Source organism: Gopherus flavomarginatus, chromosome 3 (assembly GCF_025201925.1).
Source record: "Gopherus flavomarginatus isolate rGopFla2 chromosome 3, rGopFla2.mat.asm, whole genome shotgun sequence".
Lineage (NCBI taxonomy): Eukaryota > Metazoa > Chordata > Testudines > Testudinidae > Gopherus > Gopherus flavomarginatus.
In genome coordinates this window covers 49,040,139-49,067,555 of record NC_066619.1, presented here as the reverse complement: position 1 = coordinate 49,067,555, position 27,417 = coordinate 49,040,139, and the positions used below count along the sequence as shown (strand labels likewise).

Sequence of the window (27,417 nt, the reverse complement as noted above, 5' to 3'; positions counted from 1 at the left end):
ATACAACATCCTAACATTAAGGTAAGTAATTCTTGTTTGCACAACTTAAAACCCTTTAATGACAATAGCAGCTTTCAATGTTCAGTTGAAGCTAGACCAACAAAAGACGCTGACTAGCGGAGTGGCCAATAGTTAAGTTTACTTCTATATGTGAAATATTAAACGATTTAAAAACAAGTTTTACTACATACTTTAGGTGAAACAGTTCTGATATGATTCAGTAAGTTGCATGTAGTGCTCACTTTCATAGAAAGAGCTGCACCATCATTTCTTGTGGGGGATTTGGAATGTTGTCTTCCACTGAGGTATCAGCTCCAACTGTTAGGCAGGTGAACTGTAGAACACACAATATGGTGGATATCAAAACAGTCAATTCTAGTTCTCTGGTTTAACTCCCTTCATGCAAACAAGGAAATTCCAGGATTTCACCACACTTTTATCTTTGCCACTTACCAGTCGTAGCATATTATTTTAAGACAGCTCTAACCCCACACACTTTACCCCACCCATTTTTCAGAAAGAGGATACTTGGCCAACAGTTCCCCTAATATTTTCTAGTGAGAATAAAGCAGGTCTTTGTTGCTCTCTCGTGGGGTAAAGTGGTCACACCAACCCACTCCTCTTCTGAAGCAGTGCGTTTTGCTCCTGAATGTTCATGGCTTGGTAACTGGCCAGTTCCAAAGTAAAAGTTGCTGAGCCTGATGTTAAAGAGCGCAGAACTGTTGAGTAACCCTAGACAAAAATAAACCATATTTAAATGTCATTACTATAAAATCAATTAATTTAGGGTTAGGTGGAGATAAAGCTTTCTGTCCTAGTTTCATTTACTTCAGATTCAGCTGGGGAAAAGACTATCACAAGCATAATACAAAGTATACAGTAAACATTACCTGTTTAATAAATACACTATTTTTCACCCATATTTCCAATATTACAGAAACAAGTGGTGGTTCAGTACAACATGAATGATGAGAGACATTTTCTTTCATAGCTGTATGAGCAACACTGTATCCCCCAGAGATCTTAATCCAGACCTTCAGCAAAATTAGAAATTTTCTGACTTCATCGTGAAAACAGTTGCATGTATCAAAAACAATCAGAAAAGGGCATGCACACTTTTTTGCTTTGCTTTCACCATTAACAGGACCACACACCATCATTTCTGCTAAGGGAACAGCTGCAACCACTACTTTGTTATCTTGACGACTTTGGATTTCCTGAATGCTGCCTCTCCTCTGCGCAAGGTCACCAAGCACTGCGCTAAGAAGATCTTCGCTCACTGTAATTTCCAGATTCATTAAGGGTTCCAGCAGTTGTTTATTGGCTTTCTTCAAAGCCTAAAATTGAAAAGAAATAAGTTACCCCTGCTCCCTTTTAAAATGCAATTCTTCTATGGTGTGGACTATATAATGAAACTAACTTCTGTCTCATACACCCTTCATCCCATATTGTATGTTCTTACGGAGGGTATTAGATCAGAGAAAAAGGGAACCTCTGCCATACCAATAAGTATGTGTATACATGCACACCTCCCTTTCCCCTATACATGAACCAGAGAGGACAACCAATTTCTTACTAAGAGGCCTCCAGCCATGTGTCACGCCCCAGCAGCAGTAGAAAAGTATATTATGCCAGCACCAAGTATTAAGGAAAAGTATACAAACGTCAAGAATCCCTTGATTCAGAGAGAACAAAACATGGTGACATGAAACAATGGCTATTGCAAGCGACTATGTTAAAAGAAATGATGTAGCTAAAATTGAAGGCTTTAAAGCTTAAAAAAAGGCAAGATGTTGTGAATTAATGGTACAGTACCTCACTTCGGAATAGAGTAAGATTGACACACGAGACCAAGGTTAAAAAGGGACAAAAACATTTTGACAGGAAAAGATAGAGGATCTAGAGGAACTCAGTAAACCCAAGAAAATGCCTGACTCTGCTCCATGCAACAAGACATATTACATTGAACCTCTAATTCTTAACTAATTCAACCCAGAGATAACACCACAAAAAATGGTAAGAATCAATGCCAAAAAGCTGACTGACTATTCCCACAGTGCAGTCTGCTATAATCTGGGGGCTCCCGAAGGGGTGTTAAAGAGCTTATTTCATTCCAATCGATTTTATACAGTACCTATCATACTCTAGGTATCTAAACTAGTTTGCAAAATAACACTAGTGCTGTAACCATAGGCAAACATGTTATGCACTTCAATAGCTCACAAAGTTTTAAGTACTAGAGCCAGTTTTACCAAGAATACATTACAAAGCCCATAACAAAAACTCTCATTTTTCAGCTGACAGTAACTGTATATATAGCTACATATAAAGCTGGGAAGTGGTACATGCCACTAAAGACAGCAAAGAAGTGCACAATATCAATACAAAGTCAACTTTTTTTTTTTAGGATTAATAAGCAAGATTCTAATAGGAAGTGTGAATTAGTAATGTACAGAGAAAGTAGAAGCTACAGGGAACACTCCAAGAAACCTGATAGAAAATGAAGATAGATAATGTGACACTACATAAGAAGTAACTTGAGTGTATATTTTAAATCTGTGGAAAATATAATGCATATCACAAAAACTTGCAAGAGAACACATTGATAAAATCCAGATATTCCTGAGATAAACAGCGCTCCAGATGTAAATAAAATGATGTTGATTTTCTAACCTAAAAGACTAAAGACCTATCACGTACACCTTGAGGAGTTTAAACATTTTGCTGGAAGCTACCTGGCTAGAGGTGACAATCAAAATTCTGAACGACATCAAACAAGGGAAAAAGGAAGGTTCAAGACATTCCTTATGTTTTGAGTGTTATATATGTTTCTGAACAAGTAGTGAGGTGCACACATCCCTGCCAACTTCCTAAAGGCTGCATTTTTGTCTCATTCACCATATTTTCCATGAAACTGCACTGCAGAATAGTCTTCTAGTTGCATTATACCTTTTGCATACAACGAGAAACACAAGCAGAGATCATAGTAAGGGAAGTTTCAGAGTGCATGGTCATGGAATACACAGTCACTGCTATATCCTGGACTGGGAATCCCAGGAGTGGTCCTAGGCAAAGAACAATACATTAGCATTACAATGTTTCATACAGTTTTTCATATTATTAAGTTATGGAAAAAGTATTTTGGGATTAACCTGAAGGGTCTGACATCCCCGCTGAGCTACTCAGTAACAGGCTATTTGTCTTATTTCTTGCTCCAACAATCATTTTATCACTGTCCAACTTTGCCAAAAGGGGCAGATAAGCAAATCATAATGTAGCCTTGTGGTTTATTATCCCTCAGTGCATGTCAGAGAGATGGTGAGAAACACCAACCAGCCCAGCAACAAAGAATGAAGTTATAGAGCAGTGGTCCCCAAGGACCATGACAGCAGTTGAGCATCCGCCGAAATGCTGCCAAATTTCGGTGGCGACGCCTCTCGATGACACTGCTTGCTGCCAACAAGCAACATCGAGAGGCGTCGCCACTGAAATGCCACCGAATTTCGGCAGCATTTTGGCGGATGCTCGACTGCCAACCAGGATGCAGGTGCATTTAGATGACCCTGAGGGCGCCATGGCTCCCACGGGCACCATGTTGAGGACCTCTGTTATAGAGCAGCAGTTTAATGCCTATTTTTTTTAAAGCCTACATTGTGCAGTTAGGCAAAACTTTTTATTTTACACCTCAGAGAATATATTTGACCCCTACAAAATAAGTCAGATAATATGGCAAAAATGTGTCATTTTCGTGACTGAATCCCACCCCACAGGCCAGTTCCATCACACCACCATTGTTTATGGAATATCGCAAGAATAATACACTCTGGGGCATCATGTTGGATATGGAGTCAAATCAAAGTGGGGTTCAATATCGAGGTACCCAAGAGGAAGACAAAAAGTGGAGTTCTAAGAATATGCCAAATTTCCCCCCCCCCAGTCTGAGTCAAGGGGCATTCAGCACATTCTGTGGAAGTTAAAGGAATTCTGAAAATTTGCTTTTGCCCCCCTCATTTTAATAGTGCTACCATGATGCATGGCTATAAAGGAGCCCTTCATTCTAATAGCTAAGGCTACAATTGTGTCACAGAAGTCTCCCAATCCGTGACTTCCAGAGACCCCCGTAACATTTTCCACTTTAGCCCTGTTGCCCCAGAGCTGGAGTTGTCAGCTGGCAGCCCCTCTGCAGCTCCCAGCCACTGTGGGTGACATGGAGGCCCAGAGATCCCAGCCACCACTAGACGGGGGTGGGAAGAAGCTGGAGTCCCAGCAGCTGTGGGCACTGGACCCTCTTCCCTTCCCATTTTGTCAAGGATAATTTTAGTCAGTCAATGTCATGGACAGATCACAGGCTTCCGTTAATTTTTGCTTATTGTCCTTGACCTGTCCATGACTTACTAAAAAATATTCATGACAAAATCTTAGCCTTACTAATAGCACTCGGACCATGTAATTTCTAATGTGAAATTTTATTCAAATACCTACAAAAATTTTACTGTCATAATGGTTTCTTTACCTTGAAGATATGAACTATTAATTCCATTTTCTATAGCTTCTTGAATGTCTTTCTGAAGTGGTTCCATGAAACTGTCAGCATATTCAATGACTGGTGTTACTGATGCTCTCTCTCCTACCCATGGTCTTACTCCCAGCTGGGTGGTCACCAAATGCTGTTTATCTCCTATTGTTCTGTCCAATGTATCTACAGTAAAATGAAGCACATATCTGAGAAACAGTTTATATGCTCCACACTTCATCTAAAAGTTAATATTAACTAGTCACGTTATTAGAACACCATTTAAAAATGAGTAAGTAAACAAGTTGCAAGGGCAAAAAACTAATATTCTCTTTCATTTTACCTGTGGCTTGGACCAAGTCTAGGATGGTTTCTCTATATGCTATCTGAAGAGGTCCTAGATAGGTCTCAATGCCATATTCCCGTTTGATTCTATCATGAATAATCTCAATGTGCAGTTCTCCCATGCCACAGAGAATAGTCTAGTTGAAGTGAATCAAATAAAAAATAAAGTGAGAAAAAGTAAACATTCACACTCACGCTTATATGCAGATACAGATGGGAGCTTTTGGGATGCACTATTTACACTAGGAACTGGCTTATACATACTGTACTGTTCACATTTTAAGGAAGTTTTAAAAATTCCATAATGCCCCCAGATATTACAAGTAGGACCAAGAAAACTTTAGGAAGCATTGTTTTGGGTGATCTGGCATAAAAAACACTTAACTGGAGATGGTAATTGTTGCTGATGCCACTACAAAAAAGGCCATCCTATATTAGTTTTGAAATTTAAAAACCGTTTGAACTTGCTTTTAGAGTTTAGAAAAAAAAGAGGATTGATCAGAAATATGCTATTTACAGAGCACAAACAAGGAAGGTGAGCTTACAATCTCTCTCCCTCCATGGGTCATGTTTACAGGATTTCATTTTAATCTGATCAGACACACAATACTTATTGCATTTATAATGTGAACACCATTTAAAGCAAACTCGAATTATTAAATTTAGCACTTATGCAAAGCCATTTACAGTGCTTTTCACCAAAGGATCTCAGAACTCTAAAGTAACTGCTTATAACTATAGGAATTAGGGAACTAAGTTTAAGTCAGCAATATATCAACAATCTTACTTGTCCAGTGTCGGGATCTAGCTTCACTTTCAAACTTGGATCTTCACGCTGAAGGCAGTTCAATGCATTATCCAAGTCTGTATAAATAACAAAATATTGCTATATATAAAAAGATATTAGTAACTTGTAACTAGCTATGAGTAGCGATCTGAAGCGTTCACCCATAGGATCAGATTCTATCTTCAGTGGTATTGTAGGGTCATACAAGAAAAGATTTTGGTGATAATATTCAGACACTAGAAATCAACTCGTCAGAGATAATTCTCACCTTGGACACTCTCCAGTTATCTGAGGCATCTGACACCAGACAAAGTGCTTTGGTAACTGAAGAAGTTGGTTTCTTTACCCCATGAACAAAGTATAATCTTGTCAAGGCAGCCTTTACAAGAAAAGTTAGAACTACAGTTTGCCTCATTTCAAAGTAACGGGTTCTTTAATTTAACAAGGTGTAAAGTAACTGGTGTACAAGTTTTAAAAAAATGCCTGTTGTCAAAGTAATATTTGGCACTTCTATAGCTCCTCAGAGAATCTGAAAGCACTTTATCAAGATGGATAAATATCCCCATTTTACAGTTGGGGACACAGAGGCAAATCATTTAATTTTTGTGCTTCAGATTTCAATGTGAGTCAGTTGTGGAGTTCAATATACAAACTAGATCTCCTGACTCCCATCCTCTAACTACTAGAAGACCACAACTCCAAAATAAAGTAATAAACTAATAGTCTGGACTTGTTTATGAACTTCGTAGGTTTTTCCCAAAGACTGTAATCAAAAGATCAAAACTCAGACAATCCAATCATTCTTCCCTCCAATTCCACTAGAATCCAGGAGACCACATGGACATGCCACCAGTCCTGCTAGTCAACAAATCCAGGCTTTGTTGGGCTAATGAGAGAGAAGAGAGGGTTTCCAGAATCAAAGACCCAAAGCTGCCCATCAGGTTCTCTGAAAGATGTCTATGAAAGAGGCAGTGTTCTCTGGGTGAATTATGGTAGGTGACTTCCAGACTCCTGATCAGTGGAGATAAAGGCCATAGACGTGGTGGATAGTGCTGACTGGAGAGTGTACCTACATTTGGAAATGTACTTTCCTTCAAAACATATTGCACACACTACAATATCCTGCTCTCTCAGCAAGAGGCTGGATTTCACAAAGCTAACCATGCAAGTGGGAATGGATGTAGGAAGACAAACATACAGCTATCCCACCTTCCAAAATGAGGTAAGAACCCATCATCTAATCTTTACAGCTGACCAAAAAAATTGTGAAAATATAGTAGCAAAGCACACTCAAATTATTAAATTTAGCACTTATGCAAAATCATTAAGGGCCTCACTCTGTTACTGATCTACGCATGCAATTCAATTACATCAACCGTATGCGCACGCACAGATCAAGGGTATGGTATGGTATCGCTCTAAAACTGCTTTAGTAGCAGTGTTGTACCTGGCTGTTTGGACATTGAAGGTGGTTCTATTGTACAAAAGAAGACTGGCTCAGGGATCTCTACGCCAGCTAATAAAAGGCTCTCTACTTCACTGTTACAGCCAGGCTTTCTCCCAACCTCTCTTCCAGCTTGACGGGCTGCAGCCACAGCAGAGGCCTTTGATGAAACAATGGTGTCTCCAGTAGCACTCTAAAGTAAGTCAAACATCACATGACATCAGGTTGTCTGCAAATAATTGTTTTTTTAATGCTCTTTTGATAAAAACTAAGTAATTACTATAGGTTCTCTTTGCATAATTAAATTAAAACTAGATTCAGAAGGACATCAGAAGCTCTAATTGCATAGCTGTTTGTTCAGCACGAGCTGAGTTTTTAATAGTTTTTCTATGCCAAAGTGACTGTATTTTTAAAAGACAACATACAGAAACCAGAGGAAATAGATCAATTACATGTATAAAAAATTAATAACTGAAATAAAGTGAATTTAAGTATTTTATAACATTAAAAGCTAAAAATATCTGAAACTAAAACATGAGCTTGTATCTCGTATTTATGTGGTAAGTAGCTTTTCAAATAAACTCTTTTGAGAATCAAATGTCTTCTTTTACCTGTTTTAGCCCAACAGCAAGGGCAATATTGCCAGCCATTACTGAAGGTATTTCTATTTGCTGGTCAGCAAAAGGCAGCAGAAGGCGACTCATTCTCTCTCTGCAAATGAATTATTCATGTTATCTACTACTCAAATACAAATGCCAATCCTTGAATGAACATTTCACTCCTACTCACGTGCAATTTTTGTTGATGTTATATACAGCTGACTGAGGTTTCATTGTGCCTGAGTAAATGCGTATAAAAACTAAAGGCCCGCGTTGTTTATCATGAAGAACTTTAAATGCCAGGGCACACAAGTCATCTTTGTACCACGGCCTGCAAAACATAAGCAATGAATCAGAAGAGCAACCTTATACAACTCATTAACAAAAAACAAAACCAAAAACAACACAAAAAAGACATCTTAGTTCCAGTTTTAGCTACATTTTCACTCATTTAAGATACTGTGTGTTTGGTATTTGTAACAATTAATTCAGAGGCAGATTTTTTTTTTTTTTACAGCATATAAATTTACACAATTGTGATTACTCTAGGTAGTTCCACTAATACTACAAATAGATGTGCTGAAATATGATGTAAATCAGTGGATATTAGAGATGTCCCCTATCGGGCTTTTCAGGAGTATGGTGAACATTAGATATTTTTTTGAGGTGAAATTAAGAACAGAAGGTGGCTCATGCAAGGCCCTTTGTGCCATTTGTACTCTGCAGGAAGGTCGTCTTCTTGGAGTACCTCAAGTTACTTCATAACAGTGCCTAGTCAATGATTGCTCCTATTAACAACCAGAATGCACCAGTTCAAAAGCATCAAACCTGGAAGACCATGAAATAATTCATATGTATGGCTTTTAAACGCACCTAGCTTTGAAATAGTAGCAGTTGACTCAGACAATTCAGTTAAGGGATAGGTGTACCTACTTCTCTTTTCCCCCCTTTTATTTTTCAAACGATGAACAGCAATTAGAGAACTACAAAGGGAAGATTTTATTTTTAGCTTCATTGCTAACACACTACATAATCTTGGCAAGTCACCTAACCTCTTAGTGTCTCAGTTTCCACACCTACAAAATGGAGAATATTTACACACTTTTGTAAAACACCCAGATCCACAGATGAACGGTGGTTTACAACTATAAATTATGATTAAACAACAAGTTTTGCAATCAAAAATAAACACAGATGCTTTGGATAGCACTGACCAAGTAGCTTCAGTACTCAAGTATATTTTTATGACTGCACGTTAGTGTTATTCCCTGTGTACAATAGCATTCCTACGGGACAAAAAACCCCCAGTAAATATTAAAAAAAAATATACTCCGATTTTGGAAATCACAAACAATTCCACAAGGAGAAAACATCGAATAATGTAATTTTATCAATTCATTTCCCCAAACAGATAAATTATTTTATCTTCTCTTTACACTTACAGAAAGTCATAGGAACACTCATTAGGTGCAGGTAAGTACATAGTAACGGCATCCAGTAAAGGCTGTACTCCTTTATTCTTCAATGCGCTTCCACAGAATACAGGTACTGCTTTCTGTGCCAGCGTTACTCTACGTACAGCAGATTGTAACTGCAGAAGGAGAGAAGAGTATTTTCAATTCATGTATTTATGACTTAGCCTTTAAAAAAAAATTGAATACAGGGAAGCAGTGAGGAAAATTAAGGCACAATTCCAGAAACCCTCCACACACGGCCTTTTCACTGATTTCAATGGGAATTTTTCCTCACAGAACCACCCCTATAATTTGTAGTAACTGTAGATTACAAATCAGGTGGTTTCTTCTGGGTGGACAAAAATCATGATTTTTAAAAATCCTGTTTTAAATTAAGAAATTGTTTACATTTAAAATCAGATTTATTTTATTTATAGGTTGCTAGTTCTTTACTATATTTCCATTTTGTAGTCTTAAATGCTGAAGTCACACAAGGCAAGGACCATATTTTTGTTGTGTGTTTGTAAAGCACCTAGTACAACATGGTCCTTGGCTATGACAGGGGCCCCACAGGCGCTACGGTGGTGGTGGTGGTAATAATAAATGGTAATAAGGCTGTCACTATTTTCCCCCATCCCTTATAAGAGGAAAGTCAATCAAGGAGCCCTGTGTCAGACATCCATCTTGGAATGTTTGAACATCCCCTCAATTCACAGCAACCAGATTCTGCTCTCAATTACACTGGTGTAAATCCAGACCCGCTCAAAGCAGAAACTGGCCTGCTGCATAGGATGTTGTATTTTCCCTTCCTTAGCCTCTTTCTCCAACATCCAGTTAACTTTCAACAAAAATCACCCATAATAAAATTAACTTATTTTTATTAATTATGTCCAACATGTTTGAGAATCAGATTCAATAGCAATATCAGATGATTCCTTTCATTATACAGTTTGAGTAGAATACTGCTTGTTAAATTCACAGCACTTTAATCACCATCTAAATTGGCTTAATGCTTTGGTACCAAAACAAAAAGAAACACTTCTTCACATGATCCACAGCTGGCTACGGTACCTTAAGTCTGAAATTTAAACATGTATTTATTTATTTTAGCATCGGTCACCATAGAATGCATGCTTGCTACATCGCACTTAATTCATATGCACAACAGAAAAAAATATAATCTGAATGACAGCTGGTAAAAACATACAGTCATAATAATTGGATGGTAAAACTGTACCTTATCACCTGGCAGAAAGTCAAAATTTTCACTAAAATTTCCTAGAACCAGCTCAGCAAATTCATCATCCAGATCTGCAACCTGCAAGAGAGAATATTTTTGCATTATCTGTAACTATACTATTCCACAGTTGGCCCAGCAATACTAGCTATCTGAGCCAGAAAACTAATACAGAATGAAGCTTTTGCAAACATTGGAGATCATGGATTCAGAGTCTTGCAAATATAATTTACATTTATTACAATAAAATTGAAAAATGTATAAGATTAACTAACAACACTGATGGAATCTGAGTTATCGAGAAGTTGAATTTTGAATAAAAGCGGTTTTATTTTAGAAAATTGGAATTTTGAACACATTGTTAAAATGCATGTTTCCCTCTGATGTTACGGAATCTGTTAGTTTATAACAATAGATACTTCAGTATACTACCAAATACAAAAAGTAGACTAAAGCAATCTGCTGTGTTATGAGGAAAGAAAACTTTGAAATAATAAATGAACATTAAACGCTAAAATGTCCAACTTGTTAATATGCACTCTCTACCTAGCCACAACTGCTTTTACTACTTAGGACAAGCTTTTTCAGACCCTTTTAGGTACTTTAGAGAGCTATCTGGGATTTTGGGGGATTGTCTGGGGAGTGAATCTACAACGAGGCAAAACAGAGCTTCTGGGGAAATGGTTCTTTAAGAAGTGAGAACTGCAGGCTGATTTAACGTTGCTGGACAACGTATTAGACTGACAGATAATGCACATTCATCATCTCTCAGACTGAAAGATTTCAGCCAACAGTGACAGCTGTGAAGGGCTCAATTAGAATACATTCTTCACATCTGTAAAGGATTATGCTCGCTCTAATGGTGAACAGAGCCACTGATCATCTAAAACTGAAATTCCTACACACACACACACTTTACATATATAGGAAAATAGACAATCAGCTAAAACACGAAAAGTAATGTATTTACTTGAGTGACGGTACCTCTGTACTTCAGTTTTGTCATCCCTATGTTAGCACATAGGTGTTGCAGACTAAAGGGCCCAATTCTGCTTACACTCAAGTCAGTGGCAGCTTTGTCACCAACTTTGGTCAGAGTAGGTTTGGGCCCTAATTTATTAATGTTCACGAAGTGCCTTGAGATCTTTTGATGGAAGGAAAGCAGTGTAGATATACAGAATAAGGCTGTCAAGTGATTAAAAAAAATTAATCGTGATTAAATCACACTGTTAAACAACAACAGAAAACCATTTATTTAAAGATTTTCGGATGTTTTTCACATTTTCAAATATATTGATTTCAATTACAAACACAGAATACAAAGCGTACAGCACTCATTTTATATTTATTTTTTATTACAAGTATTTGCACTGTAAAACCCCTCCAAAGAAATAGTATATCTCAATTCACCTAATACAAGTACTGTAGTGAAATCTCTTTATCATGAAAGCTGAACTTACAAATGTAGAATTATGTACAAAAAACAGCATTAAAAAATAAAACTGTAAAATTTGAGAGAGAGTCTGCAAGTCTACTCGGTCTTTCTTCCTGTTCAGCCAATCGCTCAGACAAACACATTTGTTTACATTTGCAGGAGATAATGCTACCTGCGTCCTATTTACAGTATCACCTAAAAGTGAGAACAGGCATTCTCATGGCACTGTTGTAGGCGGTGTCGCAAGATATTTACGTGACAGATGCACTAAAGATTCGTATGTCCCTTCATGCTTCAGCCACCATTCCAGGGGACATGCATCCATGCTGACGATGGGTTCTACTCAGTAACAATCCAAAGCAGTGTGGATCGACACATGTTCATTTTCACTATCTAAGTCAGATGCTACCAGCACAAGGTTGATTTTGGTTGTTCGGGTTCTGTAGTTTCTGTACCAGAGTGCTGCTCTTTTAAGACTTCTGAAAGCATGCTCCACACCCTGTCCTGATCAGATTTTGGACGGCACTTCAGATTCTTAAATCTTGGGTCGAGTGCTGCAGCTATCTTTAGACATCTCAACTGGTATTTTCTTTGCGTTTTGTCAAATCTGCAGTGAAGGTGTTCTTAAAATGAACATGTGCTGGGTCATCATCCGAGACTGCTATAACATGAATTATATGGCAGAATGTGGGTAAAATAGAGCAGGGGACATACAATTCTCCCCCAAGGAGTCACAAATTTAATCAACACATTATTTTAATGAGTGTCATCAGCATGGAAGAATGTCCTTTGGAATGGTGGCTGAAACATGAAGCGGCATACGAACGTTTAGCATATCTGACATGTAAATACTTTCCAATATCGGCTACAAAAGTGCCAGTTAAATGCCTGTCCTCATCTTCTGATGGTATTGTAAATAAGAAGAGGGCAGCACTATCTCCTATAAATGTAAACAAACTTGTTTGTCTTACAGATTGTCAGAATGAGAAGTAGGACTGAGTGGCCCTGGAGGCTATGAAATTTTACATTGTTTTGTTTGAGTGCAGTTATGTAACAAATAAATAAATAAATAAATTTTAAAAAATCTACATTTCATGACAAGGAGATTGCACTAAAGATACTTGTCTGAGGCGAACTGAAAAATACTATTTCTTTTGTTTATTTTTATAGTGCAAGTATTTATAAAGAAAAAGAATATGTACTTTATTTCAATTACAACACAGAATACAATATATATGAAAATGTAGAAAAACATCCAAAATATTTAATAAATTTCAAATGATATTCTATTGTTTAACAGTGCGATTAAAACGCTGATTAATTGAGATTAATTTTTTTGAGTTGCTCATGTGAGTTCATTGTGATTAATCGACAGCCCTAAGAAAAATATATTAATTTTTAAAATACTCTGTAAGTACTTTACATATTTACTTTAGAAACTTTACTTGTTCTATTAAGGCATTTCTTGCATTTCTAACATCCTTTAACAATTCAGGATCATCAGTTTCTGTCAGGGGTTTTTGCTCAAAAACTTTTCCATCATCCAAGCTAGAAGCAGAGTTCCAAATAATTTGTTCCTTGGTCACTACATCAACCAGTCCCTTGAAGATCTTGGCCTCACCAATTGGCAACTGTAAAGAAAAAGGAAAATTACGCAATTAGGAAACACTAGTATGAATATAATATCTGCCTACCACATGCAGATTTGTTCAATAGTAAAATTATTAACACAACAAATAATGAGCACTGAATTTTGTTATTTATATCCTATTTCCATTGTGTGAATGTATTTATAACTGTTTGTTGTTTATATTTTATAACAATGAAAATAAAGTTAAAAAATAATTAAACATTAAATTTCTTAGTTTACCTGTAAGAGCAAAGGTTTTGTCTTCAGCTTTTGCTTGATGCTGTCAACAGCATAAGTAAAACTATATTTAAAAAAATAACAGATGTTAAAAAGAAGAGTTAGCCCACTTTAATGATATAATATAAGTTTATTCATTGGTTTAATATTTCTTTTTTACTGCAAAACTAGTTCCACAATTAAAAAAACCAATCTTTTGAATAAGATTTAGCATTATAATTTTTTTGCTGGCCACCCCCACTGTGATATTTTCAACTCTATTTCATAAAATGTTCCGCTTTATTATAATTAAGGCTACGATTATGTCACAGAATCCGTTACTTCCACTGACCTCACTGACATGTTCTGCTCCAGGGCTGGAGCTTCCAGCCAGCGCCACCCTTGCAGCTGCCAGCCCCTATCCTAGTGGGGGAACCCACAGCTGTCCAGCTTGGCAGGGGGCTGGCGGACTCCCCGCAGCTGCCTGGCAGGTGGCTGGGGACCCCCGTCAGCTGCTCATCCATGGTGGGACCCCACAGCTGCCCAGCCAGCAGGCAGTGGGGACTCCATGGGGGACCCTGCAGCTCTCCAGACATGGCCGGTGGCTGGGGGACCCTGCAGCTCTCAGCTGCCCTGGGGAAAGGGGACCCCGCAGCAGCCCAACTCTGCAGGCCGCAGCAGCGTGGGACCTGGGAGCCCCAGCAGCAGTGGGTGCAGAACCCACCTACCCATTTTGTCAGGGCTATTTTTAGTGAAAGTCACAGACAGGTCACAGGCTTCCATGAAATTTTGTTTATTGCCTGTGACCTGCCCTGACTTTCACAAAAAATATCTGTGACAAAAAACTTAGCCTTAATTAGAAATATTCTCCCACGCCAGCCCCCTGTAGTGTGCTTATCAGTTATACCTTGCCCCATTTTTGTCCATCTTGTTTAAAAAACAAATTCGTGGTATATGATGCTTGTCTGCTTGTCTCCATACTGTTAGAGTCTGTGCCTAAAGAAAAGTGAGATAAAATTTCAAAATGCTTGCCCTGGTGGCCGAATGGCAACTCGCTGATGTACGAGACCCAGATTCATTCTCTCATCTTGAACTCTGGCTCCCTTGCTGCAAAGGCAGCAAGATCAGCATATGCAGGGGAAGGAACTGCATTGAACTGCTCAGCCGCTACTCCTTGACCCGTTAAACTGCAGCATTGATAGGCTCCAAAATGAGCCTTGTCCCATCCAGTCTTCTCAAGGCTGGAAGGAATGACTGTGACCCCCATAGGATAGGGCCTCGAAGATGTCAGGGATAAAACGAGGGGAAAATGGAAGCAATCTAAGTGATGTGGGGGAATTCCATAAGGAATAAAAACCTAATACGTATACACACTATAAATATTATTGCTAACATGTCAAAGTGCACACAAAGTAAACACTTGTATACCTATGGATAGGCCATCAATTTTTGCTGCAACTGGGTTGGCATAACAGCAGCAAGCAATATAACGTGCACATTGCTGGGCATTTCTAATTTTTTTTTATTAAAGCAAATTAAATCAGGTATATTAGAAATAGTTCAAATATTGAAGTCTAATATCTTGGGGGGAAGTTCATACAAGTGGGGGAAGTTCATACAAGTGTTCCATGTATTAGTAGATGAATAGAACCCTTAAGATCTATTTTTGTTGTTGTTAATCAAAAGCTTCTCTCCAACATAGCAGCACATAGGGTGCCAAAAAGGAAACACAAATTCTGGCCGGTCCCCAAGACTTCTGTACTCTGATTTGATCATCATACTAGACGCTCCAAGGAGAAACTTTAATTCTCAGCCACAATGCTGTAATTCTCTACAATTAAATTCAATGTGAGAAATGAACAGCTACTTATTTCTTCCCATAGATGAAGCTAGCCAAAACGTCTTAATGATCTCAAACTCTGTATCTGTTACAAAAGACCAATGGTGAAAACACTTACTTTTGCCCTGTCATCAGGAACAAGAAAGCTCTCAATACCACAGAAAATTGTAATTTCCACATGAAATCAGATCTCAAAATTAGGTTGGCTGTTTGAAACCAAATTTTAACTGTCTGAAGCCATCAGGCCATAAACCGTACTAACACAGAACAGGGTCTCAGAGGACGCTACTTGAGCTTATTTTAAGTCATTACATGTTGCAAAATCTTCACTGTGAGTAATTTTTACCTCCACACCAGCTGAAGCATCAAATACAGCCACTGCACCATCCAGCACTCTCAGGGAACGTTCAACTTCCACTGTAAAGTCGACATGACCTAAATGATTTACATTATGCATTATCATAATTCATAAAGGTAAACAGGTAAAAGTAGTAAGTTAGATATAATATTTTTCACCAAGTTAGAATGGCAATACTTAATTTAAGTTTATAAAAATGCTCACATCCAGTGTTATGGGCTCACACATACTCATTACAGAATCATAGAACTATAGGGCTTCAAAGGACCTTGCGAGATCATCAAGTCCAGCCCCTGTGCTCAGGTAGGACCAATTATACCTAGGCCACCCCAGACAGGTGTTTTTCTAAATTGTTCTTAAAAACCTCCAGTGACGAGGATTCCATAACCTAGTTAGAATATTTTTCCTAATATCTAATCTAAATCTCCTTTGCTGCAGATTAAGTATATAAATTTTTGGCCAACCATCACAGAAAACAATTGCTTGCCATTCTCATTACAATACCCCTTTACATACTTGAAGAATGTTATCAGGTCCCCCCTCAGTCTTTTCTCAATACCAGTCACACCCAATATTTATAAACTTTTCTCATAAATCAGGTTTTCTGAACCTTGTATTCTTTTTGCAGCTCTCCCTTGGGCTCTCTCCAATTTGTCCACAACTTTTTAAAATTGTGGCAACCAGAACTGGACACAGTATTCCAGCTAAGGCCTCACCAGTGCCAAATAGAGCAAGACAATTACCTCCAATCTAACATATGACATTCCTGTTAATTCACCCCAGAATATTAGCCTTTTCAGCAACTGTGCCGTATTGTTGGCTTATATTCAATTTGTGATCCACTCAGATCCTTTTCGGCAGTACTACTGCCTTGCAAGTTATTTCCCATTTTGTGTTGTACATTTGAGTTTTTCCTTCATAAGTGTAGTACTTTGTACTTCTCTTACTCAAATTTCATCTTAATCAATTCAGCTTTAGAATTCAAAACAACCTTGACAAGCTGATCATGTCCTCTAATGTGCTTGCAACACCTCCCAGCTTGGTATCATCCACACATTTTGTAAGAATACTCTTGATTCCATTATCCAAGTCATTAATGAAAATATTGAACAGTACCAGATGCAGGACTAACCCATGCAAGACTCACTAGATATGTCTTCACAGTTTGACAGCAAACCACTAACTACTTTGAGTACGATTTTTTTAACCAGTTATGCACCTCCCTCTATAATAATTTCATCTAGATCACATTTTCCTAGTCTGCGTATGAGACTGTCATATCGGACTGTGCCAAAAGCTTACTATAAATCAAAATATATCACATCTACTTCTGCCCCCTTGCTCCACCAATCCACTAGGCCAGTAACCTTGTTAAATAAAGAAATCAGGTTGGTTTGGCAAGATTTGTTCTTGGTAAACCCGCATTGGTTATAACTTATTAGCCCATTATCCTCTAAGTGCTTACAAAGTGCTCCAGTATCTTTCTAGGTATCAAAGTTAGGCTGACTGATCTATAATTTCCCAGGTCTTCTTTGTTCCCCATTTTAAATATAGGTATTGTGTTGGCCCTTCTCCAGTCATGTGAAAACTCACCCATCATCCCTGAGTTCTAGAAGATAATCGCTCATGGTTCCAAAATTGCTTCAGCCAATTCCTTAAGTATCCTAGAGTGAATTTCATCAGGCTCTGGTGACTTGAATACATCTAACTTATCTAAATATTCTTTAGCCTGTTCTTTATAAAACCACAGCAACAGTTTGATCCTGTATCCAATCAACTGAACCCTCTGATATTGCACAAAACTTTAAAATCAAGGTTCACTTTCTAAGCTACCCAGGAAGTTCTTCTTCACGCAGCGCACAGTCAACTTGTGGAATTCCTTACCTGAGGAGGTTGTGAAGGCTGGGACTACAACAGCATTTAAAAGGGAACTGGATAAATTCATGGTGGTTAAGTCCATAAATGGCTATTAGCCAGGATGGGTAAGGAATGGTGTCCCTAGCCTCTGTTTGTCAGAGGATGGAGATGGATGGCAGGAGAGAGATCACTTGATCATTGCCTGTTAGGTTCACTCCCTCTGGGGCACCTGGCATTGGCCAAAGTCAGTAGACAGGATACTGGGCTAGATGGACCTTTGGTCTGACCCGGTATGACCGTTCTTATGTTTTTATGTACCCGAGCCCATCTACTCCTCCCTACCACCAACAGGAGAAGCCTGTTAGAACATATTCAAAATACTGTACCTGGTGTGTCAATCAAGTTGATTCTATAGCCCTTCCAATCAAAAGTAACAGCAGCAGACTGAATGGTAATGCCACGTTCTCGCTCTTGTGCCATGAAATCCGTCACTGTGTCCCCATCATCGACATCTAATCAGTATGAACATATGCACCATTTCAGTTTGGTCACATAACTTTACATTTTGAGTTACCTACCTTGTACCAAAGTAAAGATAACGAATATTTCTCCTAGACCGTATCTAGTCTGTATACTTCCAAGCCATGAAAATTGCTTCTGATTCAGGGAATCATAGAATCATAGGACTGGAAGGGACCTCGAGAGGTTATCTAATCCAGTCCCTGCACTCACAGCAGGACTAAGTATTGTCTAGACCATCCCTGACAGGTGTTTGTCTAACCTGCTCTTAAAAATCTCCAGGTGATGGAGATTCCACAACCTCCTTAGGCAATTTATTCCAGTGCTTAACCACCCTGACAGTTAATAAGTTTTTCCTAACGCCCAACCTAAACCTCCCTTGCTGCAATTTAAGCCCCTTGCTTCTTGTCCTATCCTCAGAGGTTAAGAAAAACAATTTTCCTCCCTCCTCCTTCTAACAATCTTTTACGTACTTGAAAACTGTTGTCCCCCCACAGTCTTCTCTTTTCCAGACTAATAGAATAGAATGATAAGGTTATTGGTAATGCCAGCTCATAACCAAACGCTTCCTCTTTAGAAAACAAATGCTCTTTAAAAAAAAGCCCAAACAATTAATAAAGCCCACCTCCCCACTCGTGACCGAATCCTCAACTGTGGTGGAACACTGCTGAATGCAGCCTAGGAGTGGCACACTTATGCCACCTTTTTGTTCACTCCCCTCAGTTCTGTGGATTGATATGGGCTGGTTTATGCTCCCCCAACTCCCATGTAACTTTAAAACAGTCTCAGAGCTACTTTAAGTTGTGTTGGCAGATAGCCCCCAACAGTTTCCAGAAGCTGGATAATCACCGGAGCACAGCAGTGCTCCTGCCACACATCTTTCCTACAAAATACTGCCTATGCCAAGGCCAGGCAAGGAGAGTGTGTACAGCCAGCTATTTCAGCTTCTTGCTGCATGGGGAATTCAGACCCAGGGACTATTCCCCAATTGTATTTATTCAATCTTTCTTGCTTTCATTCGCATTTGCTTCTTTGATATACTAATACAAAATCTTCCCAGCAGTAAGAAGCCAAAACACTTTAACACAGATGTACCTATTCCTTCTCCTAAATATAAATTTCCTTTATACTTAGTCTCTCATCCTGAATGCCTGCCAGTTTATAATTAGACTGTTGACCCCGCTCATAATGCTGTTCTCAGACACCAGCCTAAATGAACACAGGAAAGAGAATTCAGCATCCTAATTTTAAAATTCCACCAAAAATACAATTGGAATACTTGATAAATTCTCAACCAACTCACGGAGGAAAACTACAGTGAAGTGCTACCAACAACATTGGTTTTGCTACTGAAGAGTCACTGTGCAAAATGTAAATAGCAAGACAAAACCCAAACTGTGAACAGAAGGCGCTATTACAAAAAGGAATATCATTGGGAGCATTTACTATATGCACCCTGATTACTATTTATTTTAATGTTTTAAAATATATATTAAAGCTGCTTTTGGGTAAATACTGTTACTGTCAAAGTGGCAGTACTTCTTACCCAAATGTTGGTGTCACTCTGGCATAACCCTAGGTAACTCGGAAAGGTGGTAGACCACAAGTGTCAATGAAGCCCTCCTGTTGTAGCCCTCAATGAACCAATGTTCCTCCATGTTAAACACTTTGTGTAACCTAGTGTAACCTAATGTACTAATAGCTGCAAAAATGTAGTGTTAGCATTTAGTTTTCGGTTGTAACAGCCAGTTCTCTGTTGTAATACACTGAAGCTAGGTTAAAGCCCGCTCAAGGCCGTTTTCAGATACTGTATACATGTCTCAGCAGCGGAGAGGGGGGATAAAGGGGGAAGACAAAGATTGAATGAGAAAAGATACTGCAGCTGGCTGGGAAAGGAGTAAGAGATTAGCTAGTCAGCACAAAAAGTTTTGTAGTAAACAACTGGGATATAAAAGGAAGAAACTGCTTGTTTTAGGGGGGCAGGATTTCAGATTGTTTCTCCCTTGCACCTTATTTGAGCTCAAATAAACTTGGTTTGCTTCTCCACCCTGGTGTGTTTATTGGCGCAGCACACCAGGCGACGGACCCCCCCGCTATTGCTTGGCCTCAGGCAGTTATCTGCTGGCAACACAAATAAGTGTGTCAGAACGTTCAGCTACGCCAGAGATCCCAGTTGCTGAACATTCATGGATGCTTTATTTTTGTAGAATCAATGGACGGGATTTTGTGGTGTTCCAGTTAACAGGTGCAGCACAGAACTCACAACACAGGAGGGTGGGAGGCTAAAGTAAGCCAGGTTTGTGCCACTTTTCCGAAATGGAGCTATTCCAAGGGCTGGAGATAAGCTGCTTAGACAGTCCCAGCTTCTTTGGGCTGCCTGAGGGGCAACAGGTGCTGTCCAGAAACTTTGCTATAGTCTACCCTCCATCATGCTCCCCTATGCTTACAAAGAACACAGCCTCAAAGCTTTCTGTTTCAGTTCCTGTGCCAGGAAAATCATTCCGTGGACAGATATTAGGGTTTTAGGGACTTTTTATACCACTTTGTCCTTGTTACTTGGCATGCTGGAGCAAAATTGAGGATCTTGCTAGCACTTCCATCTGAGTTTGGCTAGAACATTCTGTGAACAATACAAAATACATAAACCAGGAGGGTCCTGAAATTTGAAGTAAAACAGCTTTTAATTGGGTTAAGAATTAAAAACTGAGAACCTGTCAAGATTCTTACTGCCCTAGTGTTATACATTGTTCTGTATAATGAAATATGCATCATGTTTTCACTGTATTTCAGTATAATATCAAAATGACAGGTTATATTTTATACAACATATTCTACAGGACAACCTCTAATTTTATATTAATTTTTTGCTAAATTTCTCAAAGCTACTAAAATAAAAACAGCAGTTCTAACCTCCCAGTGCTCTTGTGTATCCAGAATAGTATAACATTCTCTCTGTGGTTGTGGTTTTGCCTGCATCGATATGAGCCATGATGCCAATGTTACGGATCCTGCATAAAACATGCAAAGGCATTTAATGTAAAAGTTCTTTTATTCAGAAATATTGTGATTGTGATCAATTTTATGACTTCATGATCAACAGCCAGAGGTAGCTTTTTTCCCCATTCACTTCACAAATGATGTAGTTAGTGCATAACTGTAGCGTATATACTTATAACATTTCAATGTTAAAATATGGCAGAAATACAGCTCTAGGCTTTCTTCCACATCACCACTAATCACCCATTTTAAAAACAATACTAAGAAGATTAAAAACCAGCGAACGCATGTTTGTACTACAGTTTATATTCAGATATCAAGCACTGGAATCAGAGAGAAGACAGACAGACTGTATGCCACAAGTGTCTCACTAGCAACCATTACTCCCAAGATCAGAAGAGATTGGAAATCAATTAGTATATACATTAACCTTTCCACTGAAGGTTCAGTTCAGGGCCCATTGAAATCATTGGAAAGACTCTCAATTCTATCAACCTGAAACCCCCTCCACAATTGGTTCCTGCCTTCTTACATTTATTCCCAGAATATATCCCTGATCCTCCATAAAAAGAAAGAACTGCTATTGAGTGCAGTTTAGAATATGAGCAGAATGAAGCAATGATCACTACAGTATTCTATGGTTCTTTTGCAACACACCACCACCACATTTATTGCTTACATGCTGAAAAAAGGCAGTACTTACTTAGATATAGGAGGAGTAATGATAGAACGCAAAGATTTGACATCTCCTGTTGCAGAAAAAAAGAGCAATGGTCAAAACTTAAATTCCCAGCCTATGAATGATACGTGAGATCTCAGCACTGCTGAGTAGAGCAAGGTAATTACCTACTTTGTCTTACATATGACATCCATTAATACATCCCACAATGTATTGCTTTTTTCGCAACTACATCACGCTGTTGTCTTACATTCACTCCGAGATCCACTATAATCCCCAGATCCTTTTCAGCACTACTGCCTAGCCAGTTATTCCCCCATTTTGTAGCTGTAAATTTGATTTTTCCTACTTAAGAGTAGTACCTTGCACTTGTCTTTGTTAAATTCCATCCTGTTGCTTTCAGACCAATACTCCAATTTGTCATGGTCATTTTGAATTCTAATCCTTTACTCTAAAATGCTTCTAACCCCTCCCAGCTTGGTGTCATCTGCAAATTTTATAAGCATAACTCTCTACTCCATTACCCAAGTTCTCAATGAAAATATTGAATACTACCGGACCCCACTAGAGATTTCACCTCCGCATTCAACAGCAAATTTAAATTAATTTTTTGTTTTCACAGATATTTTCTGACAAGCCTCCTTTTAACAAAAAGATTCAATAATGAAACTGTCCTTCAGGGAGTTCAGAACCTCTCTCTCTGAGCAGAAATCCCCATCTCTCTTCACACGCTACATGCTCAAGGCAGGTTTTGATATTACTAGCCATTCTAGCTTTACTGAGTACTTCAAACCAAAAGGCCAGGTCTCAAGAACACTTAGCTCATGGTCTGATTTTTTTTCATTTTTGCTAAGCGATTTACATTTTCCTCTTATGCCCTCTACTATGCAATGCCTCACTCCTCTGTCCTTAAGCCTCTGCTCTACGTTGCTCTTTTCCTGCTTGATATGCTAAATGTTACACAACAACGGTTATAAAACAATAAGATAAGAAAGTATAATTTAGGATTTTTTTTTCTATTTTCTTTCTACTACAGATAAGTGAAAGGCAAGTTTAGAAAAATTAAAAAATAAAGTGTTACCTGGTGGAAAGCTGTAATTTCTTTGATGACATTCTTGTGATTTTAGTCTTTTTACAACCATTGTTCTTGCCCATCTGCAGCAAATACACTTTAAAGGAAAAAAAAATTAAAAGGAGTTCCTTTGTAGAAATACTTTTTGGAAACTACGGTAACTTCTTGTACTGTCCTTTTCCTAAAGGAATATTAATGATATCTGCAGCAACAGATGTGTGAATAATTTGATTATACTTTCATGTTAGCTATTCTGAATAATATTTTGGACATTTGCAGGCATCTCAGCATTACTTGCTAGAGTCAAAGACCAAAACCAAATCCATACCCAACGGAATTTGTAAAGCCTAATGAAAATACACGTCAAAGTCAAAGACTATACTGAAATCAGTATAAACTGTCAGTATTAACAGTATTTAAACACATACAAGGAGTGAGGCAAAATCGTATACCAGACCTCACTGAAATTACAAGTATAAACCAAAAACATTTACAGAAACTACCACTTTATTGAGGTAAAGATATACACATGAAAACCCATCTACATATTTCTGAGCTTCCCCACAAACTATAAAAAAAAATTCTATTTTGACATTTAAAACAAAATGAATATTTAGTTTCATTCCAGACATTAAAATATTTATATTTATTCAGATTGGCCTAGGTATCCCATTTTGCTTAAAAGAAAATATTGAGCAAATGCTCACTGGCAAATAAAAATCTGAGAAAAGCTTACCTCACTGCACAAACTTGATACTTTCAGGACAGTCACTGAAAATTTCCTTGGAACTCTCAACATTATTACTCTATTGTCTACAGCTGCACCCTGCCAATATAAACAAATACTGTAAAAAGATCATGATCCAAACTAAGTAACTGAACTGTTTCCATTCAAGTCAATGGGAAAACTCTCACTGGCCTAAATGGGAACTGGATTAGGCCATATTTGATCAGAAATAGAGTAATGCCAACAGATGTTAAAACTGTACATGCATATCTACAAACAATATAAAGTATATTTCTTAGACAAAAAATATGCCATTACTCACTTTGTAACCATAAACTACTCAGTTTAAAAGCATGGGACATATTCAGGCCCAAATGGTCACTGAAACTCCTGGAACTCAGGGCTAAATCCCAGAAGCTGTACAAAGCGACAAAGAGTCCTGTAGCACCTTACAGACTAACAGACAAAATGGAGCATAAGCTTTTGTGGGTGAATACCCACTTCATCAGATGAAGCTGTACAGTATGCCTCTAATTCCGCTGAGGAAATATGGTTTGGTAGCAACAGCATAATACCAGTACAAGTTTTCAACAGCATCAAATCCATTACATCGCAATCAGACTCAAGGGAATACTCAGTGACTCGAGATCCCAGCACAGAAGACAAGTTCTTGAATGTCAGTCAGCAAGGAAACAATTCTAAAAAAGAGCTGGGCCCCAAAACACAGACTTTTGCTGATCTGAAGCTGTATTTGGGAGCTCAACCAGAGAAATGAAAAGAAGTCATGTCTCGTAACCCACATTATCTCCTTCACATGGCAACTGGAAATTGGTTAGAGCCAAGGAAGGAAGAATTCTCCGCAGCAAAACACCAACTGCCCATACTGAATCCTGAAGTTTGCTGCAGAGAGGCAGAGGCAGAAAGAATGAAAAAACTTAAGTTCTCTCTTTCTCTAGGTTGGACAAACTGGTATGCAGACTTTAGCTCTCTCTGCTGCAATCCACAGTGTCATTACTATAGCTACTAGGGCTATAAAACCTCCCAGGACTAACACCTATAGTATTCCTGGGATTATGCACTGTACAAAGTGTCCGTTTTTTGTATCTTGTCCAAATGCTTAAGATGTGCTATGGCTACACACACTCTAGATAGGCTTTTTGATCATCACACTATATTTTTGTTTCTGGTCTGCAGGGCTAATTATACATTTAAAAAAATTAAAGTTAGCTTAACTGTGGTTAAAAAAAATAATATATTTGCTTTATGTTTGTGGCTAGTAAGGAAAAGGCCCCAAGTTGCAAATAAAATAAGGCTGTAAGAAAAATAAGTAGTATTACTTATCTGTAGCATGGGAAGGATGCATGGTTCAAAAAGTAACTAATAAAATAAAGCACTGCAGTAACAAGACAAAGAAAAACGGTCTTAAAAGAAATAAGCACAAACTTTCCTCCTGTTCTGCTGGTAAGCAAGGAGGCGGGAGGAGATAAGAAAGGAAGGCAGCAAGGACAAACTGCTTCAGATTGGGTTTTTGCTAAAACTAGCAAGTTAGCTGAAGGGTACAAACCAAAGCCATGAACCTTTGTCATACTGGAGCACACCTAGGACAAGATAACTTTCCCAAGGTCTATCCCATTTGTATGTTAACTCATCACTTAAAGTCAACCTGGTTAACATTGTTTCATTGTTATGTTGCTGATCAATTAGAGAACATGCTCATTTAAAGTTGTGCAATGCTCCCTTCTAAGGTCATTTGGCAGCCGCCTGCTTTGTCCACTGCTTTCAGGAAGAGCAGCCCATTGCAGCTAGCCTGGAATCAGGGTGGACTGACAGTCCCCCAAGTTTCCTGTGCAGCAGCTGCTAGCAATTGCACCTGTCCCTCCCCCTACTGCCATGTGCTGCTCCTGCCCTCTGCCTTGGAGCTGCTCTCCGAGACTCCTGCTTGCTGTATGGGGGGAGGGGAAAAAGAGGGGGGCTAATGTCAGGGTGTACCCCTCCCTCCTGGTCCTGCACCCTGCTTACCCCATCTTCCATAGAGCAAGGGGGGACACAACAGGGCTCAGGACAGAGGGAGCTTGCTGGCAGCTGAGGTCTCAGCAAGCTGATCTAATTAACAAAGCAGCGTACTTAAAGGGGAAATGTGCATCTCTCTGTCACATACACTGTGTGTCTCTCTGTCTGTGATGCTCTCTCCCCCACCCTCCATTCCTGCTGCCTTGCAGACAGAGAGTTAACCCTTGAGGGCTCAGCCAATTGCTAGTTCATCATTTAGCAGTAAGGCACTCCCTGGAAAATATCCCACCCTCTGACTCCTCCACCTCAACCAAGCTTCACAATCATCATCACTGTGTACAAGTATTAAATTATTTAAAACTTATACTGTGTCTGTGTATATATATAAGTGTCTTTTGTCTGCGAAAAAAATTCCCTGGAACCTAACCCCCTCATTTACATTTATTCTTATGGGGAAATTGGATTCACTTAACATCATTTTGCTTAAAGTCACATTTTTCACAAAGATACCTACAACGTTAAGTGAGGAATTACTGTGCACTGATCACATGCCTACAGAAACTTTGTTACTGTATTGGGTGTACTGACTACTTATTTTTAGGCTATTACACTAAATACCATTTGGCCTTTGGACTTAATAAAGGAATTTTTGGTTAAATTAGTGTCTAGTGCTCTCCATTATTAATAATGTTAAATATCATTAATAATTCCAACATTGATTAATATTAAAAAGTTTGAAGTCAAACGTGAAATTAAACACACAACAAATCTACATAACCTTATTTTCTCCATTACTGTTACTTCCCCTCCTCTCCATGTCCTTCTGGTAAGTCATGTTTGTTTAGGTTCATGCATTGCAATCTGTGCAGGTGTTTAAACCATCCATGCAGATAACAATCCTGCATCAGGCAGACTATGAGATTTCCACAGAAAGGTTTGTAGTGCAAACATCACAATAGGGCCATAATCTAGACGGGAACCCTTGCGCTTTACCACAAATCATTAGCCTAAAGCCTTCCACATACATTTTCTTTTTACATTAAGTTTCTCTATTTTTCGCAATGTATTGTCGCAGTAATGACAACACGAGGTACAGTTACAAATATTAATGACCTGTTATCAATAATGGCTTCTAATGAAAAAGTGAGACGAGAAACAAAACTCCCCAAGCATCACCAACCTCAACGCCAGCAGAAAGTCAGGCTGGCTGCGTGGTTAAGGCACTAGACTGGGCCTCAGGGTTGGATTCCACACCCCCTTGGGCAAGTCACTTTGCCTCCCTGCCCCTCAGGCCGCATTTGGCAGGGATCCCGCCGGGCCTCTCGGGGAGCTGGCACAGAGCCCGGGAGATGCCGCTATCAGCGCCAAAAACGCCATCAGTGACCCACAGAAGCAAGGAGTCGGGACGGGGGCAGCGCCCAGCACCCCCAGCCTCTCCGGAGCGGCAGGTCGCACTCAGCCCCAGGGCTCCGCTGCCCGGCAACACTCACCGGCCGCAGCCAGGACACCAGCTCCCAGAGCCGCCTCGCTCACTCCGGCCCGGCCCACGATGGGTGCAGAGAAGGGGGCCCCGCCGTCCGGTGTCCCCTTGCGGAGAAGGCTGGCAGCCTCCAGGTCACCCTGATCAGTACCAGCAGCTTCCTCCCTCCCCGGCCGCGCCTGCGCCCGCGCCACCGCCACCGCCAAAGCCTACGACAA

At 39.1% G+C, this 27,417-nt stretch overlaps 1 protein-coding gene across 1 annotated transcript; it reads right to left on the bottom strand.

Annotated features, from left to right (window-relative positions):
* Positions 1–122: 122 nt before the first annotated feature.
* GFM2 (GTP dependent ribosome recycling factor mitochondrial 2) lies at positions 123–27,339 on the bottom strand. The gene is made up of 21 exons (XM_050944572.1): positions 27,210–27,339; positions 23,719–23,808; positions 22,992–23,079; positions 21,935–21,980; positions 21,145–21,242; positions 18,102–18,227; positions 15,847–15,935; positions 14,568–14,656; positions 13,685–13,745; positions 13,260–13,445; positions 10,380–10,460; positions 9,131–9,279; positions 7,879–8,019; positions 7,701–7,800; positions 7,093–7,282; positions 5,646–5,722; positions 4,857–4,995; positions 4,514–4,699; positions 2,950–3,065; positions 1,155–1,337; positions 123–732 (listed from the first exon to the last, which is right to left on the bottom strand). The coding sequence occupies exons 2-21, from the start codon at positions 23,779–23,781 to the stop codon at positions 604–606; spliced, it is 2,337 nt and encodes a 778-aa protein (XP_050800529.1). The 5' UTR covers positions 23,782–23,808; positions 27,210–27,339; the 3' UTR covers positions 123–603.
* Between the last annotated feature and the right edge of the window lie 78 nt (positions 27,340–27,417).